This window comes from Patiria miniata, unplaced genomic scaffold (assembly GCF_015706575.1).
Source record: "Patiria miniata isolate m_02_andy unplaced genomic scaffold, ASM1570657v1 HiC_scaffold_1, whole genome shotgun sequence".
In the NCBI taxonomy this organism is placed as follows: domain Eukaryota; kingdom Metazoa; phylum Echinodermata; class Asteroidea; order Valvatida; family Asterinidae; genus Patiria; species Patiria miniata.
Window position 1 is genome coordinate 1,482,919 of NW_024037047.1, and position 20,231 is coordinate 1,503,149.

The 20,231-nt window shown below is 40.8% G+C and overlaps 1 protein-coding gene across 1 annotated transcript; it reads left to right on the forward strand.

The window, feature by feature from the left end:
- The first annotated feature begins 19 nt into the window (after positions 1 to 19).
- Positions 20 to 19,467, forward strand: LOC119724620. The gene is made up of 7 exons (XM_038195791.1): positions 20 to 294; positions 842 to 1,016; positions 1,419 to 1,512; positions 2,053 to 2,298; positions 2,907 to 3,008; positions 4,501 to 6,114; positions 19,400 to 19,467. The coding sequence occupies exons 1-7, from the start codon at positions 20 to 22 to the stop codon at positions 19,465 to 19,467; spliced, it is 2,574 nt and encodes an 857-aa protein (XP_038051719.1).
- The last annotated feature ends 764 nt before the right edge of the window (positions 19,468 to 20,231 follow it).

Below are 20,231 nucleotides of genomic sequence, written 5' to 3' on the forward strand. Positions count from 1 at the left end.
TCTGACCTCAATCACAAAAATGCAGCGAGACAGACTTGGTCAGCGGGGTGGAGCTAGGATCACGGCTGAGGAGTACAACCACTCACTCAGCAAACTCGTCAGCACGAAGAGGAGGGTTAAGCCAAGTCGTAAAGCGGCATTCATGGCCGCATTTCCAGTCAAAGCCTCGCCAAGACTCCATCCTGATGAAGAGGGAGCATCCGTCCTGCCACTGAAAGAGGCGTCAATAACTGACTCTGGACACAGCACAACTCCGAACACAAACGAAACAACCAGCAATCCTGAAGTGAATAGGTATAACGAGGAAATTTCTCTCGACATCTCAATGGACCAAATTTTCACGAAATATATCAGGCCTGTGGGATTGTAGTTTTCTTATTTTTTTGTCGTACCAACAGTTGTGGTTTTCTGCTTGATATAGAGCATAAACCAAACAAACATTCTTAACTGCAATGTTCATCAATCCATTATTACAAAAAGGTATTCGCATCTTCATTTAAAATATGATTGGTTTACCAGTTCCAAACAGTTTCAATCCGTGTATAAAACCAACTGCAAGTTTAACTGCACCCAAAACAAACAAAAACACATGGGTACTCGGATAATTTTGTTCAGAATTCTTGTGAATTAATCATTATTCCTCCAACCCCATCCAAGTCATGTCGTACATGAATAAACGACCTTTGTAATTGGAGCCCTGGGAGGTGAATATCTAACATTGTTTCCTTTTACACAAATCGTGGAAGGAAACATGGAATACACACTAAAACAAAAGTTTGCTAAAAATACTTATTGTCTGAGTTTGGTTCCAGGAGGTTTTTATTGCATTTTTAACTTGCAGGCCCGTTGGAGTGAGACATAAATTGCAAATTTTTGTCCAAGGTCTCCTCCTACCAAAGACAATATGCCTGCAGCTGGATCCAGAGACATCCGTATCAGCTCTAAAGGCACACATTCAAGCTGAGAGTGGCATCCAGCCCCAAGAACAACGCCTTTACATCGGGAGAAACTTTCAGGTGCTGCTCCTATTATTACACTGACAAGAAATATTAATCCATGTCACATTTTAACTTCATTTTATCTGAGTGTACAACGCCAATTCTAGTTTAATTGCTACGTTTTAAATTGCATTCCTCTAGCTGTAAACTTCAGAACGAAGGCGAGATACAAATGTAATGTATTTTCATAGAGTGTCTTTTTGCACCTAACGTTTTATACTTAATAATTGTAACAGGTTTTTTGTAAAATATAACAAGTATTGGTAAACGTCTTGCAAGAACTTGTAAAAGACCCCTCCTCCCTGCAAAAAAAACTACGATTTGGAAATAATCATGTCAATCAAACGGGTAAGCAGTTTGCCACGTTTTTTTTCTCCAGAAATGTCAAAAAATATCATTAAAATTATAATTCGTTTGCAGCTTTGTGACCTACTCTCCATTCGCGACCATGGGATACAACAAGACCAGAACATCAAACTTCGTGTTGGCGGCTTGTTAGGCGGTGGACCATTAGGTAACTATATTGGGGCACTAAAATCAGTTTAATTAAAAACAATTGTTGTCAAAGTTGTTGCTTCATCTCATCCAGAACATTTTCATACAGTGCCTTTTCCCCCGAATATTTTATACTAAGTAATAAAACATGAGTTGGTAACATAAAAACAGTTAAATTGAGTGTTTAATTAACCCAAATTAGTTTTTTTTTTAAATGGAGGGGGAAATGTCTCCCCAATTTCAGCATCATCTTTTTGCAAAATTCATGTTGCAATATGCTGGGACAATTTTTAAAATGCCGACCTTGGAGTGTTAAATAGTGTACTTAAATTTATCTGCCCCCAAGAAAGGATTATGAGCATTAATATAATGAGTACCAGACTCATTTTACATGTGTATTTGCTGAAAGTCTCATTAATGTTTTGATCAGTCAATACGACGAGCTTCTGAACTTGTTTAACTTCGCCGCTGAGTTTATTGTGGTTAACATTCGTTTTGATGCTCTAGAGCCGCCCTGAGATGATTGATGCAAACTGTGTTATATGACTATGCATTACAGAGAAATACTTCTCCACGTTATCACGCAAGCTTGGAAAAGACTGGAAGCTGGTAGCCAGACAATTGGATTTCGAGGAAGGAGAAATCTACGCCTTCCAAGAAAACGACAGGGGAAACTTACACGAACAAATCTTCCAGATGTTAGATGCTTGGTGGAAGAAGCAGGACATCCCCGCAGACGCCCCTGAGAAGCTGAGAGACGCTCTGAAAGATGTGGGCCGTGCTGACTTGGCATCACAAGTACAAGGTATACAAGCTTATCGAAAAAGGTCAATGTGCTCTGTCTTGGTCAAGTTTTAGCTTTGTTAGGCCTACTGAGGTTTATACCTCTTTCGTGATTGCAATTTCAACTCAAGGACGCTCAATTCTCTGGATTATTACAGTTGTGCATAACATCTCTTCATAATGTTGCATCTGCTGACAAACAGAACACACACGAAGTGTAAGGTGCCCATGCCATGAATTCGTACTGGAAAAACAAAATCCAATCAGCTTACTCATGAGTCCAATTACCCTGAATATTATTGGTACTATCATCTACTTCCTGGTCATTTCCTACCCAAAGGGCACGCACCGAACTATGGACTACCCCGGTTTCCCGGAACCAATGCAGCTGATGAGTCTTGTGTACAACCAAATGACCATTTCCAAATGACCAAACAATCCTTAACACCCAAGTATCAACAAACTATATTAGTCCAAAAAACTTACAATAAATTTTCAACAAAACCCTGATTGGAAAATGACCAATACGAAAGCATTCAAACCCATGTACACACATATACGGGTATTGTCAATCTATAAGAAAAAGCGTCTCTGAATGGGATCAACCACCATTTTTCTTATCTCTGTTAGATGCCTGGTGGAAGAAGCAGGATAACCCCGCAGACACAACTGAGAAGATGAGTGACGCTCTGACAGATGTGGAACGTGCTGACTTGGCACCGCAAGAACAAGGTTAGAGCTAATTACCAAAAAAACGGCAATGTGCTCTTTCTTGATCATGTTTAGTTACTATACATCACTGTTTCACTGTTAAAGTCAATCTCAAGTAATAAAATAACTGATAACCTATCAAAAGCTTTGTTAATAGACTACTTATAGGTCATACCTCTTATGTGAAACAAAACTCACGAAACTGGGTTATCTGGATAATGACTGCTGTGCAGAAATTCTCTTCATTAAGTTGCAACTGCTGAGAGAATGTTAAGGGTCAATGCCATGAATTTTTACCGAGGAACATATTTTGTGTAACATTCTACTGTTCCTAAATATATTAAAATATTTGACATTCCTTTTGGGGTCAAACTTGGATTTTTTTCCTGTGAAGTCGTTTTTGAAAAGCTTGCACATTGGCTTACTTTTATTTACTTAAACAACAACGAATCACCAAAAAGGCGAGAAAAGAAAAACAAAGGAAGACAATGCATGGCGTTTGGTGCTGTAACAGCTGTAACATTGAGGTTTCTGCCGGAAATAACATCACAGTTTGCTCATGAATACATACATTTACATGAGACCCCCCCCCCCAAAAAAAGTCACCATTAAATTGGATACAAATGAGCCTTTTCAAGTATTGCATTTAAACATTTATACATGAGGCCTACCCTCCGACGCAGAAAGCCCATTTGCTAACACGCTTACAGTAAAGGGGTCCCTCCGGGGACCCAGATATTTAGCGCCTTGGTTTGAGGCTACACAACGCTGTATCTATATGTACACAATCTCGACATGTCCGTAGACTATAAATAAGGAGGTCATTGACAGGAAACAGATGTTGTATACATAGTCTGTGGTCAAGTCGTGCACTGGGTACCCACAAGTGACCTTGTTTTGTGCACGTGTATATGGGCAGCCCAGGTTGTCAGGCTCAGATATGCCTGACCCGGGGTCACACACTCAAGGTGACTGCATATATCCGTAGAGGATGTCTCTGGCTAGGATTAGATGGAAGAATTAGTTTGAATTTTTTTTATTAAGGTAATTAACCAAATTGGGTCTCCAAAAGAGCTAGTTTCTGCGTCGGAGGGCGAATTATAACGCATACCGTAAGTTACAACCGTTTGCTTTTCGTAGGCCAATGTGCCTACCAGGATTTTTTTTTTAGTGGCCGATTTGGTGCGTTGCCAAATTAGTTAACCGGAAAAGGCGCTAAAGTTGTAAGCGCATTTGTCCGATTCTGAAGTAATGTTCATGACGTAAATTTGCCTACGATTTCAATCACATGGAGTTTTCGCATTTTTGTAACGTCACTGATGTAAGGGTTTTTTTGTCTTTTTCGCTGTGATTCTTGCTTACGGTCTGTGGTGATGATGAAGGCTGTCATCAGCATGTGCTTGGCAGCGCCAAGAAATAGAGCAGGTGTTTAAAAACCTACAGATCAACGTCTTTATATATATACTGACAGTTTACTTGATTGTTACCCCAAAATGATTTTTTTTCTGCACAGGCACTGCAAAACCTCGTTTTGATGTTGAACAGTGTGCAAGAGAATTGGCAGCACATTACCGAGGGACGATGAAAGTGACGACACATCCTAAAGAGAAGCACATGGCTAGAGAGATAGATGACATCTGCATCAACCTGCAGCTACTGCAAGAGACGAATGTACCATCTCCTGTCTCCTCATCGGAGGCAAAGATGCAAGCAGAAACTGGCAGACAAGAGGAGAATTACAAAGCTTCAAAAAGAGGTACTCCTGTTCCACCCAGTTCACAACCTGATAGGGACAAAGGGTTTCATGTTCAGAAAATGTCCCTTGACTCATATAAAGACATGCTCGTGCTTAAATCAAATCGATTATTAATCAGAGCTGAGGCTGGTTACGGCAAAACCACACTCCTTAAAAGGATTGCATACGATTGGGCAGATCTTAAAACCAAGGGCGATGATCAAACTCAAAACCAACAACCTGAGCACACATCAGTTCTGGAAAGGTACGAGCTTGTCTTTGTGATCGATGTTAATCGAATGGGCAAGAATTTCGACATTGTTGACGCCATTTTCTCTCAGATACTCACAGACAGCAGACTGAAGAAAAAAGACTTAGAACAATACATCCATGAGAATCAAGAGCGCGTATTGATTTTGTTTGATGGCGCTGATGAGGTTTCTTTGCAAAGAGTAAAGGATGCACAGTGCGAGAAAGTATTAGACTTGAACGGTGTATTATCTTTCAAGTTACTCAAGTCGTGCAAGGTCATAGTTACGAGCCGACAGAAGACTGCGAATGAGCTGCTGGATATGCATGCACACTACACAAAAATTAATATGATGGGCTTTGATGAGAACGACAGGCGAAAATACGTTACGAAATACTTGGCAAATTTTGAACCTGATAATCAAAACAACTTCCTTGAAAAGGTTAATGGATGCGAAACGCTTCGTAGTTTAGCCGAAATACCGTTATTTCTGTGGTTGATGTGCCACACATGGGCAGAAAAAAGGAAACTGCCAGATCAAATAACAAGCCTTTTTCGGGATAACATTCAGCTGCTTATCCAGCATAAGGCCAGTAAGGAAACAGATGAGCATGTTTCTGATGCTGAGAAACATGTTTCACAACTCGGTCAGATAGCTCTTGAAGGTTTGTTAGATTCAAATGGGGAAAAGCTTCATTTCATGGAAGATGAGATCGATTCAAAGGATCTTGAGATTTTGGACAAGGGATCTGATGTTGGCTTGTTGACAAAAAGAAAAGATGTTCAAGGTCTCAATACGGTTGCTCACTTTTCGTTTCTGCACAAAACTTTCCAAGAATATAGTGCGGCGGCATATCTGGCAGATTTGTTCAGGACTGACAGAGAAGCCTTTGACCAATACCTGTCTGGTATATTTCTTGGAGATGTGGAAAGCTTGGAATACGTCCTGCGATTCTGCTGTGGACTGAACCCAGATGCGGCCGAGGTGATTCTGAGGCGAATGACAGATCTCTTGAAGCAAAATGACTTGAACAAGCCATTGCATAGAATTTCGATGTTGCTCCTATTTGAAGCTCAGTCAGAATCTATCGTTAAAGAATTTCTTGAGACTGTGAAGATTGAGTTTCCATATAAACTCCAAGGTGAGGTGCTCGTTGCTGCGAATTATCTCTTTCAAGTCGGGTCCAATCATACAATTCTGCACAAAGTAGACAAACACGAAATAAATGCTACGTGTCGAGGTTTAGCTGACTTGAAACTTTTAGAGGATGTGATGACTCATATACAATGTCAGCCATCGCTGAACATTGTACTTTATGATATCGGCTGGGATAAGTTTGTTAATAACGCCTCGGTGATATTGAAATATCTTATTTCTCTAGAAGTACATAATTGCGATTGGAACCTTGGAAAACTTTTCCAAGTGTTATCAAAAACCAACACGCAAAGAGTTGAAATTGGTGGAATGAATTTGCATGATACATTATCTGAACAAAACATAAAACAAGTACCATCTCTGAAAGAATGTAGTCTTGTCGAGTGTGGTCTGACAAACAGTGATATTCAGCCACTTTTCTCTCTTCTTTCATCAGCAGGCAGCATACAGAAAATTCATTTGAGAGAAAACAATTTGCACGGTTTGCAGGCAGTCAAGATCAAGTGTGTCTCGTCCCTTGAATGTATTGAGCTATATGAAAGCAATCTGACAACCGGCGATATTGAGCCACTTTTCTCTCTTCTTTCATCAGCAGGCAGTATAAAGAAAATTCATCTGAGAGGAAACAATTTGCACGGTTTGCAGCCTGTCACGATTGCTAGATTCCCTTCTCTTGAAGAATTGCAACTGCTTGAAAGTAGTCTGACAAATAGTGATATCGAAGCACTTTTTTGTCTTCTTTCATCATTAGGCAGCATTAAGAACTTCGGTCTGCAAGGTAACAATTTGCACGGATTGCATCCTGTCACGATTGCTAGTGTCCCTTCTCTTGAAGAATTGCTCCTGTTTGAAAGTAGTCTCACAAAAAGTGATATTGAGCCACTTTTCTCTCTTCTGTCATCAGCAGGTAGCATAAAGAAATGTGTTCTGCTTCGAAACAATTTGCACGGTCTGCAGCCTGTCACGATCGCTAGTGTCCCTTCCCTTGAGGAACTGCAACTGCTTGAAAGTAGTCTGACAAACAATGACATCGAGCCTCTTTTCTCTCTTTTTTCATTAGCAGGCAGCATCAAGACAGTTTATCTGAAAGGAAACAATTTGCACGGTTTGCATCCTGTCACGATCGCTAGTGTCCCATCCCTTGAAGAATTGCACCTTTATGAAAGTAGTCTTACAAACAGTGACATCGAGCCTCTTTTCTCTTTTCTTTCATTAGCAGGCAGCATAAGGACAGTTGTTCTGCGAGGAAACAATTTGCACGGTTTGCAGCCTGTCACAATCGCTAGTGTTCCGTCCCTTGAAAAATTGGAACTATATGGAAGTAGTCTGACAAACAGTGACATCGAGCCTCTTTTCTCTCTTCTTTCATCAGCAGGCAGAATAAAGACAGTTTATCTGCAAGGAAACAATTTGCACGGTTTGCAGCCTGTCACAATCGCTAGTGTCCCATCCCTGGAAGAATTGCAACTTCTTGAAAGTAGTCTGACAAACAGTGACATCGAGCCTCTTTTCTCTCTTCTTTCATTAGCAGGCAGCATAAAGAGAGTGTATCTGCGAGGAAACAATTTGCACGGTTTGCAGCCTGTTACGATCGCTAGTGTCCCATCCCTTGAAGAATTGCTCCTATATGAAAGTAGTCTGACAAGCAGTGACATCGAGCCTCTTTTCTCTCTTCTTTCATCAGCAGGCAGAATAAAGAGAATGTATCTGCAAGGAAACAATTTGCACGGCTTGCAGCCTGTCTCGATTGCTAGTGTCCCATCCCTGGTAGAATTGCAACTACTTGAAAGTAGTCTGACAAACAGTGACATCGAGCCTCTTTTCTCTCTTCTTTCATTAGCAGGCAGCATAAGGACAGTTGCTCTGCGAGGAAACAATTTGCACGGTTTGCAGCCTGTCACGATCGCTAGTGTCCCATTCCTTGTAGAATTGCAACTACTTGAAAGTAGTCTGACAAAGAGTGACATTGAGCCACTTTTCTCTCTTCTTTCATTAGCAGGCAGCATAAAGAGAATTGTTCTGCGAGGAAACAATTTGCACGGTTTGCAGCCTGTCACAATCGCTAGTGTCCCATTCCTTGAAGAATTGCAACTACTTGAAAGTAGTCTGACAAACAGTGACATCGAGCCTCTTTTCTCTCTTCTTTCATTAGCAGGCAGCATCAAGAAAGTTGTTCTGCGAGGAAACAATTTGCACGGTTTGCAGCCTGTCATATTCGCTAGTGTCCCATCCCTTGAAGAATTGCAACTACTTGAAAGTAGTCTGACAAAGAGTGACATCGAGCCTCTTTTCTCTCTCCTTTCATTAGCAGGCAGCATAAAGAAAGTTGTTCTGCTAGGAAACAATTTGCACGGTTTGCAGCCTGTCACGATCACTAGTGTCCCATCCCTTGAAGAATTGCATCTATATGAAAGTAGTCTGACAAACAGTGACATCGAGCCTCTTTTCTCTTTTATTTCATCAGCAGGCAGAATAAAGAGAGTTTATCTGCGAGGAAACAATTTGCACGGTTTGCAGCCTGTCACGATCGCTAGTGTCCCATCCCTTGAAGAATTGCATCTATATAAAAGTAGTCTGACAAACAGTGACATCGAGCCTCTTTTCTCTCTTCTTTCATCAGCAGGCAGAATAAAGAGAGTTTATCTGCAAGGAAGCAATTTGCACGGTTTGCAGCCTGTCACAATCGCTAGTGTCCCATCCCTTGAAGAATTGCAACTACTTGAAAGTAGTCTGACAAACAGTGACATCCAGCCTCTTTTCTCTCTTCTTTCATCAGCAGGCAGCATAAGGACAGTTGCTCTGCGAGGAAACAATTTGCATGGTTTGCAGCCTGTCACTATCGCTAGTGTTCCGTCCCTTGAAAAATTGGAACTATATGGAAGTAGTCTGACAAACAGTGACATCGAGCCTCTTTTCTCTCTTCTTTCATCAGCAGGCAGAATAAAGACAGTTTATCTGCAAGGAAACAATTTGCACGGTTTGCAGCCTGTCACAATCGCTATTGTCCCATCCCTGGAAGAATTGCAACTTCTTGAAAGTAGTCTGACAAACAGTGACATCGAGCCTCTTTTCTCTCTTCTTTCATCAGCAGGCAGCATAAAGAGAGTGTATCTGCGAGGAAACAATTTGCACGGTTTGCAGCCTGTCACGATCGCTAGTGTCCCATCCCTGGTAGAATTGCAACTACTTGAAAGTAGTCTGACAAACAGTGACATCGAGCCTCTTTTCTCTCTTCTTTCATCAGCAGGCAGCATAAAGAGAGTGTATCTGCAAGGAAACAATTTGCACGGTTTGCAGCCTGTCACGATCGCTAGTGTCCCATCCCTTGAAGAATTGCTCCTATATGAAAGTAGTCTGACAAGCAGTGACATCGAGCCTCTTTTCTCTCTTCTTTCATCAGCAGGCAGAATAAAGAGAGTGTATCTGCAAGGAAACAACTTGCACGGTTTGCAGCCTGTCACAATCGCTAGTGTCCCATCTCTGGTAGAATTGCAACTACTTGAAAGTAGTCTGACAAACAGTGACATCGAGCCTCTTTTCTCTCTTCTTTCATTAGCAGGCAGCATAAAGAGAGTGTATCTGCGAGGAAACAATTTGCACGGTTTGCAGCCTGTCACTATCGCTAGTGTCCCATCCCTTGAAGAATTGCTCCTATATGAAAGTAGTCTGACAAGCAGTGACATCGAGCCTCTTTTCTCTCTGCTTTCATCAGCAGGCAGAATAAAGAGAGTGTATCTGCAAGGAAACAATTTGCACGGTTTGCAGCAGCCTGTCACAATCGCTAGTGTCCCATCCCTGGTAGAATTGCTACTACTTGAAAGTAGTCTGACAAACAGTGACATCGAGCCTCTTTTCTCTCTTCTTTCATCAGCAGGCAGCATAAAGAAGGTTGTTCTGCTAGGAAACAATTTGCACGGTTTGCAGCCTGTCACGATCACTAGTGTCCCATCTCTTGAAGAATTGCAACTACTTGAAAGTAGTCTGACAAACAGTGACATCGAGCCTCTTTTCTCTCTTCTTTCATTAACAGGCAGCATAAAGAGAGTTTATCTGCGAGGAAACAATTTGCACTGTTTGCAGCCTGTCATAATCGCTAGTGTCCCATCCCTTGAAGAATTGCAACTACTTGAAAGTAGTCTGACAAACAGTGACATCGAGCCTCTTTTTTCTCTTCTTTCATCAGCAGGCAGAATAAAGAGAGTGTATCTGCGAGGAAACAATTTGCACGGTTTGCAGCCTGTCACGATCGCGAATGTCCCATCCCTGGAAGAATTGCATCTATATAAAAGTAGTCTGACAAACAGTGACATCGAGCCTCTTTTCTCTCTTCTTTCATCAGCAGGCAGCATAAAGACAGTTTATCTGCAAGGAAACAATTTGCACGGTTTGCAGCCTGTCACGATCGCTAGTGTCCCATCCCTTGAAGAATTGCAACTACTTGAAAGTAGTCTGACGAACAGTGACATCGAGCCTCTTTTCTCTCTTCTTTCATCCGCAGGAAAAATAAAGAGAGTTTATCTGCAAGAAAACAATTTGCACGGTTTGCAGCCTGTCACGATCGCTAGTGTCCCATCCCTTGACGAATTGCATCTATATAAAAGTAGTCTGACAAACAGTGACATCGAGCCTCTTTTCTCTATTCTTTCATTAGCAGGCAGCATAAAAAAAGTTGTTCTGCAAGGAAACAATTTGCACTGTTTGCAGCCTGTCATAATCGCTAGTGTCCCATCCCTTGAAGAATTGCAACTACTTGAAAGTAGTCTGACAAACAGTGACATCGAGCCTCTTTTTTCTCTTCTTTCATCAGCAGGCAGAATAAAGAGAGTGTATCTGCGAGGAAACAATTTGCACGGTTTGCAGCCTGTCACAATCGCTAGTGTCCCATCCCTTGAAGAATTGCAACTACTTGAAAGTAGTCTGACAAACAGTGACATCGAGCCTCTTTTTTCTCTTCTTTCATCAGCAGGCAGAATAAAGAGAGTGTATCTGCAAGGAAACAATTTGCACGGTTTGCAGCCTGTCACGATCGCTAGTGTCCCATCCCTGGAAGAATTGCATCTATATAAAAGTAGTCTGACAAACAGTGACATCGAGCCTCTTTTCTCTCTTCTTTCATCAGCAGGCAGAATAAAGAGAGTTTATCTGCAAGGAAGCAATTTGCACGGTTTGCAGCCTGTCACACTCGCGAATGTCCCATCCCTTGAAGAATTGCAACTACTTGAAAGTAGTCTGTCAAGCAGTGACATCGAGCCTCTTTTCTCTCTTCTTTCATCAGCAGGCAGAATAAAGAGAGTTGTTCTGCAAGGAAACAATTTGCACGGTTTGCAGCCTGTCACAATAGCTAGTGTCCCATCCCTGGAAGAATTGCAACTACTTGAAAGTAGTCTGACAAACAGTGACATCGAGCCTCTTTTCTCTCTTCTTTCATTAGCAGGCAGCATCAAGAAAGTTGTTCTGCGAGGAAACAATTTGCACGGTTTGCAGCCTGTCATATTCGCTAGTGTCCCATCCCTTGAAGAATTGCAACTTCTTGAAAGTAGTCTGACAAACAGTGACATCGAGCCTCTTTTCTCTCTTCTTTCATTAGCAGGCAGCATAAAGAAAGTTGTTCTGCAAGGAAACAATTTGCACTGTTTGCAGCCTGTCACAACCGCTAGTGTCCCATCCCTGGAAGAATTGCAACTACTTGAAAGTAGTCTGACAAACAGTGACATCGAGCCTCTTTTCTCTCTTCTTTCATCAGCAGGCAGCATAAAAAGAGTTTATTTGCGAGGAAACAATTTGCACGGTTTGCAGCCTGTCATAATCGCTAGTGTCCCATCCCTTGAAGAATTGCAACTACTTGAAAGTAGTCTGACAAACAGTGACATCGAGCCTCTTTTCTCTCTTCTTTCATCAGCAGGCAGAATAAAGAGAGTTTATCTTCGAGGAAACAATTTGCACGGTTTGCAGCCTGTCACAACCGCTAGTGTCCCATCCCTGGAAGAATTGAAACTACTTGAAAGTAGTCTGACAAACAGTGACATCGAGCCTCTTTTCTCTCTTCTTTCATCAGCAGGCAGAATAAAGAGAGTATATCTGCGAGGAAACAATTTGCACGGTTTGCAGCCTGTCACTATCGCTAGTGTCCCATCCCTTGAAGAATTGCAACTTCTTGAAAGTAGTCTGACAAACAGTGACATCGAGCCTCTTTTCTCTCTTCTTTCATTAGCAGGCAGCATAAAGAAAGTTGTTCTGCAAGGAAACAATTTGCACTGTTTGCAGCCTGTCACAACCGCTAGTGTCCCATCCCTGGAAGAATTGCAACTACTTGAAAGTAGTCTGACAAACAGTGACATCGAGCCTCTTTTCTCTCTTCTTTCATCAGCAGGCAGAATAAAGAGAGTTTATCTGCAAGGAAGCAATTTGCACGGTTTGCAGCCTGTCACAATCGCGAATGTCCCATCCCTTGAAGTATTGCAACTACTTGAAAGTAGTCTGACAAACAGTGACATCGAGCCTCTTTTCTCTCTTCTTTTATCAGCAGGCAGCATAAAAAGAGTTTATTTGCGAGGAAACAATTTGCACGGTTTGCAGCCTGTCACGATCGCGAATGTCCCATCCCTTGAAGAATTGCAACTACTTGAAAGTAGTCTGACAAACAGTGACATCGAGCCTCTTTTCACTCTTCTTTCATCAGCAGGCAGAATAAAGAGAGTTTATCTGCGAGGAAACAATTTGAACGGTTTGCAGCCTGTCACGATCGCTAGTGTCCCATCCCTTGAAGAATTGCATCTATATGAAAGTAGTCTGACAAACAGTGACATCGAGCCTCTTTTCTCTCTTCTTTCATCAGCAGGCAGAATAAAGAGAGTTGTTCTGCAAGGAAACAATTTGCACGGTTTGCAGCCTGTCACAATCGCTAGTGTCCCATCCCTGGAAGAATTGCAACTACTTGAAAGTAGTCTGACAAACAGTGACATTGAGCCTCTTTTCTCTCTTCTTTCATTAGCAGGCAGCATCAAGAAAGTTTATCTGCGAGGAAACAATTTGCACGGTTTGCAGTCTGTCACGATCTCTAGTGTCCCATCCCTTGAAGAATTGCATCTATATTAAAGTAGTCTGAAAAACAGTGACATCGAGCCTATTTTCTCTCTCCTTTCATCAGCAGGCAGAATAAAGAGAGTTTATCTGCAAGGAAACAATTTGCAGGGTTTGCAGCCTGTCATAATCGCTAGTGTCCCATCCCTTGACGAATTGCATCTATATGAAAATAGTCTGACAAACAGTGACATCGAGCCACTTTTCTATCTTCTTTCATCAGCAGGCAGAATAAAAACAGTTGTTTTGCGAGGAAACAATTTGCACGGTTTGCAGCCTGTCACAATCGCTAGTGTCTCATGCCTGGAAGAATTGCAACTACTTGAAAGTAGTCTGACAAACAGTGACATCGAGCCACTTTTCTCTCTTCTTTCATTAGCAGGCAGCATAAAGACAGTTGCTCTGCGAGGAAACAATTTGCACGGTTTGCAGCCTGTCACGATCGCTAGTATCCCCTCCCTCAAAGAACTCATTCTACGTGACAGTGGTTTGACAAACAGTGATATTGAATCTTTTTTCTCTCTTATTTCATCAGCAGGCAGCATACAGAAGGTACTTCTGAAGGGAAACAATTTGCACGGTTTGCAGCCTGTCACGATCGCTAGTGTCCCTTCCCTTAAACATATTAAGCTGTATGAAAGTGGTCTGACAAAAAGTGACATTGAGCCACTTTTCTCTCTTCTTTCATCAGCAGGCGGCATAGAGGCAGTGTTTCTGAATGGCATCAATTTGCACGGTTTATCACATGTCCCCATTGATCACTTCCCCTTCCTTCACTTCGTAAATTTATCTGAGTGTTGTCTGCAGAACAGCGATATCGGGGCAATCATCCATTTACTGACTTCTCTTGGTCGTGTGACTAGAGTCAAGTTAAGAGGCAACAATTTGCATGGTAACGTTGCGGAGGCATTGGCTGCAGTTCCCTCGTTGGAAACGGTTACTGTCGGTACTCAGTGGCTACTGATATCAAACATTCAACATCAAACAAACAAAAAACGTCGCCAAAAAAAGAGATGTATGATAATGTAATTCACAGCTCGAAGATATTGCGCTGTTTATCATGTTTTCCCCACATATGAAATCAGTTAACATCTTTTTGATGGCAATAGGTGCCCGAGGCTTTTCAATGCAAGATATATTTCAACTGTCTCTTAAGGTTTAGTGGATCCATGTTTGGCTAGAGGGAAGGTGTTGCTGAAAAGAAAGATGTTTACGGGCAGTTTTTCCCCGTTTTTTCCCGTTTGTTGCTGCACAAGTAGGTTTTGTTTAAACGATCTATCCTCTTAGTGAAGAGTTAATGTACAGTGTCCAATTTGTTTTTAATTACAAATCGCATCCCCATTCACTTCGTTCGAAAGTGGACTTAAAATATTCACCAGCTGTGTAAATGCACGTGAAGATATGTGAAATAAATCAGAGAGCCTTGATTCATGATAAAAATCACTACAAGGTAGACCCAGGTTAAGTGACATTAAACAGCTGTCAGATTGAAACTCCATCATAACTGGTTGTTTAACTGTAGGGTTTGACAAGGACTTCGTACTTTTTAGAATGCATGATTCACATTGTCAAGGAGGACGGTTCAACAATGATATTAACAAGATGCAAGGTCAAACGTTCACAAAGCGAAGGTACATGGTTCATATTGAGAAGAAGTAAGGTGCAACGTTGACATCAAGCATGATCAATTGTACATTGACAAGATCGAACGTGAATATTAACAAGTTGGAACATTCACATTAAGAAGGAACTACTTCCACAATGCGATATTAAACTACGTGCAATGTGCATATTGCGAAGGTACAACGTCAATATTAAGAAGTTACAAGGTTCATATTATAAAGGGCAATATTAAAATGTCGTTCCAGGGCCACCGTAATCATTTGCTGAATTGTATTGTGCTTAATGTGCAGTAGCACCTGGAATAAGGTCTTCCTTAACAACAATTGTGCCCTTTTATGTTAAAAAAATTCCTACATTTTACTGCATAATCATTTATCAGGTGTTCGTTTTTATTTGTATGTAATTATATGTATGAAAGAGCTGTTTTAATCCATAGAACAAAATACTGCTTTGTGGAAAATGAATATCAAACATTTGTAGCTGCATGTTTAGAACAGAAAAGACCTGTCGGATTTCAGGATTTACACAAAGACATCGAATAACGCTCATTTGCAAATCAAGTTTTGTTGTCTATGACTGTCATGTTTTCTGAATAAAGTAGATATATTAAAGTGAATATCTTACGTTAAATGTTCAAATTGTCTATAGGCGATATTTGTGAGTGAATGGGAGCACTCATACGACGCTATTTTGAGGGGGATTTCAGGATTTACACAAAGACATCGAATGACGCTGATTTGCAAATCATGTTTTGTTGTCTATGACTGTCATGTTTTCTGGATAAACTAGTCATAGTTTATAAACAAGTCATAACTAGTCATATTAAAGTGAATGTCTTAAGTTAAATGCTCAAATATTCTATAGGCGATATTTTTAGTAAATGAGAGCACTGATACGATGCCAATAAAAGAACTGTAATTTCTTGTTAACTAAAGCAAAGATATATATGTGACTATTGCTTCAACACGAACGTTTATAAATGCAAAACTATAACTTTGAAAAAATCTAACCAAACTGGATGTATAACACACAGTCTGCCATTCACTCGAGTATGGCTCACCGAGATTTTTTATTTAAGTTTATTATTCAGTGTAGTTATGCTTTCAGTAACAGAAATACAAGAACAAGAGTATTTACAGCCGAAATAGGCCACAAATCAGGTAGGAATATAAAAGAAGTTATCGTCATATTGAAGGATGCTTTATATTTTACATTATTTGCTCCCTACATTGACGATAATCATAAATTATCTGGAAATTATATGTCATGTAGGTATTCTTATTTCTAAAAGCTGGAAAACCAAGTACGATTAAAAAAATTTCAAATTATATCTGGTGGTTTATCGATTTGATTAAGTTCCGCTGAAAAGTTTAATAAGAGAGGAGCAGATGTTGACATTTGCAAAAGACGTGGCTCATTGACAACCTTTCAGAACTGCGACGAAATTTAAATGTTTTTAAGAAACAACTTGTTTATTTTTATATAAAATATCGTTATATAAGAGATCTATTCCAAATTAATAATTGTTGTGGGCGAAGGCAGTAAAATGTTTGAGCAACCAAACTACAATGTTTTTGTCAATATACTGTTACTGATGTATACATTATAATACTAAGTATAACAGCTGTATCATGGACGAATTATTTCTGAATAAAACAGTCGACGCACAGAATTGTGTAACGATGTTTAGTATAATTTGATAATTAAATACAATTCTGCTTGGGAAACAAAATTGTATCGAGGATTGTGCAAAGCTACCCCGAATTCTATATTTCCGTATATTCCCAACCCATCCGCATTACTGGCCCTCCAAAGTTCTTTGAAAGACATATGACGTCGCCTGGAAAGGACACCCCACCCTCTGGATACAGAATAGCTTTATTTTTTAAAGAGTGGGCTAATAATCACTACTTGTTGTACTCCAATGCTCCATGTGCATCAATGCAGGGGCGGATCTAACATTTTCCAAAGGGTATGACTGGGGTTTCGATGTCCGAAACATTTCAAAGGGGGGGGGGAGTTGTAATCGGTGCCTAAAGGGGAATGGAATAAAACGTCCAATAGTGGTAACATACACTCAGATCAATTCACATTTAGGATATCCCAATCATGTTAGTATTGAACACGGCTCAATTGTGAGTGTGTGTGTGTGGGGGGGGGGGGATTAACCACTCCATCAATACACCCCACACCCCCTCCCATCGATGAGGTCTATCCCTTGCATGCTGAATTGCATGAAGTTTCAGCCTACCAATAAGTAATAGCGCCCTCTTTCAGAATCCCATCTCCTCCATAAGAATAGTTACCGCCCTGTCTGCATGTAGACCACACTGAAGCATTTTTTAAAATTAATAAGTGAACTTTTTTTTCTTTATATCCATCCCCACCTGTCCCCTCCTCTCGTCCAATGTAACTGTCAGCCAATGAAATCAATTTTCTTTTGGTGCTTTGTAATACTTCGTTGTCCAAAAACCTTTTTTTCTGCAGGCGCGGTTCCAGAGTCAATATTTTTTAGGGGGGGGGGGGCTAGTAGGGTGAATCCAGTTTTTTTTTTTTTTCAGGGAGGCGTGCTGAAATGTAGACCCGTTATTTTCTCCGGACACTTAGGCCCTTGAAAATCAATAGGGGGAGGGGTTCGTGCCATATTTTTAATATTGAGGGCTGATAAAATCCTACAATCAGGCACACTGTATTAACCAACAGTGTACAAATGTACCCTTCTCACGAATATTTATTTAGGGGGAGACCATTCGCATGTACGTCACATTCTAATATTTTGCTAAATGCATTTTTGGAGGGAATTTCTTTTGGGGGGGGGAGGCTAGCCCCGCATACAACCGCCACTAATTTTCTGATGAATGAACATTTTATGTACCCAGACTCAAATTCAGTAAACGCCCTCTTGTGATATGGATCTTGGGGCCCTCGTCAAGCCGGAGTCGTTACAAGAATCCTTTAAAGTCAACTCCACGATTTTTTTTTTTCAAATGCCTGGCAATGACATGTTTGTGAAGATGAGATCATAAAAGCTAAAATCGCAATGGAATCTCGAAATTCAAAAACACGTTTGTTGCATTCAGTCGTTATAACAAATTATTGAGCAAATGTAGAAGACTCAGTCTGATATTTCATAGTCTTGTTTCAAAACTGGATTTGTACTCCCCCCCCCCTATTTCAGCCGGTCCCTGGCAGCGAGATCAAACTAACGGCGGTAGAGGTCGCATTATCGCGATGAATCAAGTTCAGTCCGATCGGAGGACAAAATTGTTACGTCATAATATTACCTATCCAGCATTTTGGTATTATGATAATAAGCAAACTGGATAATGGAGAGTAGTTTGTATTGTAGGAAGAATTTCAAGCAGCGTAAAATTAAAAGCCGTTACATGAGTTACAACTGGCCATGTTCACTATCGTTCCCATTGCACCTACAGTTGCAATATAAAGATACATAACTATACTGTGTTGAAATATCTATATTTTTCCATACCTTATGCAATCTATAGACAGATGGTATCATCCCCCTCCTCACCCACTATTTGATTTTACGGAGGCTAAGTGTCCCGAGAAAAAAAACTTAGTATACACTTCAGCACGGATGTGCAAGTGCCTTTTTCATGAAATTATTACCCCCCCCCCGAATCAAATGCCCTTGTTACGCCCTTTCCTATCAAACGTACACACTGAAAGCATATTGACGAGCTTAAAATTGTCTCTTCTCTTGTAATGCATAATAACCCGTTATTTACACAAATATCCCCCCGCGCATTAACAAGATTGTGAATCTTCTCGAGATGGAAAACTATCCCTCGAAAGCACAAACACCCCTCTAACAATAATAAAGTCGTGCCCCTCTCGAGATGGGAAATCGGCAATCACAAACAACAGTGCTCCTCTCACGAGGGAATGGGCGTTGCCAGGATTTCTTCTAGAGAGGGAAAAGCACATCCCCCTATAAAAAAATGCCTGTTCTTTTGAGCATATTCTCGATGTATCATTTTCGAGGATTGGCAGGGACATTTGCCCCTCCCCCCATTTAAATTACAGCAATATGACTTCGCTTCTCTTTTCCTTTTTTTCTCTCCTTTTTTTGTTTTTCGGGGAGGGGTGCAAACGCCCTTTTTGTGTATGACTGACAGACTGACTGATTGACCGACTGCCTGCAGACTGTCTGTTTGTCTGTTTGTATGTCTGACTGTCTGACTGTCTGACTGACTGACCATATGGAATCGTTTGTCTCATTCCTTCTTTTGGGGGCTATTGATTTATACAGCGCTCACCATGGATACGCACCTTTAGCCAATCAAGAGTGACATTCAGTAAGCGCATCACGCGTGCGTTCAAGGCAACGTAAGACCATGTCGTTGGATTTGGCATGTAAACAGACGAAAATGCGCGACGAAACCCCCCATTTTTTTTACACAAATGTGAAACACCCATGTATTCCGAGACAATTTACTTCTAAAATGAGACCCATACAGTCTTTGGGGTAAAGCCTGCGAGCTAATTGACATCAAAGAAGTGACATAAATAAATGTGAGTGTATCCCGACCTTTCATTATTTTCAGCAACGTTACGCCATGCATCCGCTGTGTGTGTGTCGTCAGATGGTCTCTTCCCGTCTACTCTCGGGTGAATTGCATTACCTCTGCTCCAGCAAGCATACTTTGACCTATCCTAAGCCTAACAAATCAGGCACTATGCTTATAAAATACTTTTCAAAGCTTTCATATTGTGGAGCATGCAAGTCTATTTCAAAGATACCTCATGTGAAAATGGTTTGGCAGTTAATTGTCTTAAAATAAATCCTTCAAAGAAATGAAACAGTCTATATGACCAAATACGGTAATGGGATGTCCCCGAAACGGGACAAACAAAACGGATCGGTATGGAGTGTCGAAGTGAATACGTCACGCGCACAAAATGTGTGTGAAAGACATTTGCACGTGATTCAGCCTGTGAACCATATTAATATATAGAATAAAAAGACGTGAACCAACACGCACGCGTACTTCACTCGTTTGCACTACACTTTCTGGTTCCAACGACTGGTTTTTACACTTCGGTACTCTATATGGCAAATTTTTGAGGGTATCATGTACTTACAGGAAATTTGCATATTGACGTTTCATTCAGGTATTAAATGAATATTTATGAGCTATTCTTTCATATGCCACGTGTACAAATTGCATAACGAAGTTCAGAGAGTCAAGGCGCGGCGCGAGAGAGCAGTATTGAGATTCGCTTGCGCAAAGACCCATAGCATTGTGGGTTCTTTGTAAATGTGCATGTCAAACTTCAAACATACATGTACTAACACACGAAATAATTTTGATCAAGTGTAGTTTTGGATATCAAGTTTACAAACTGTTCCCAGTACTTCAAATGACCAGCAGATTG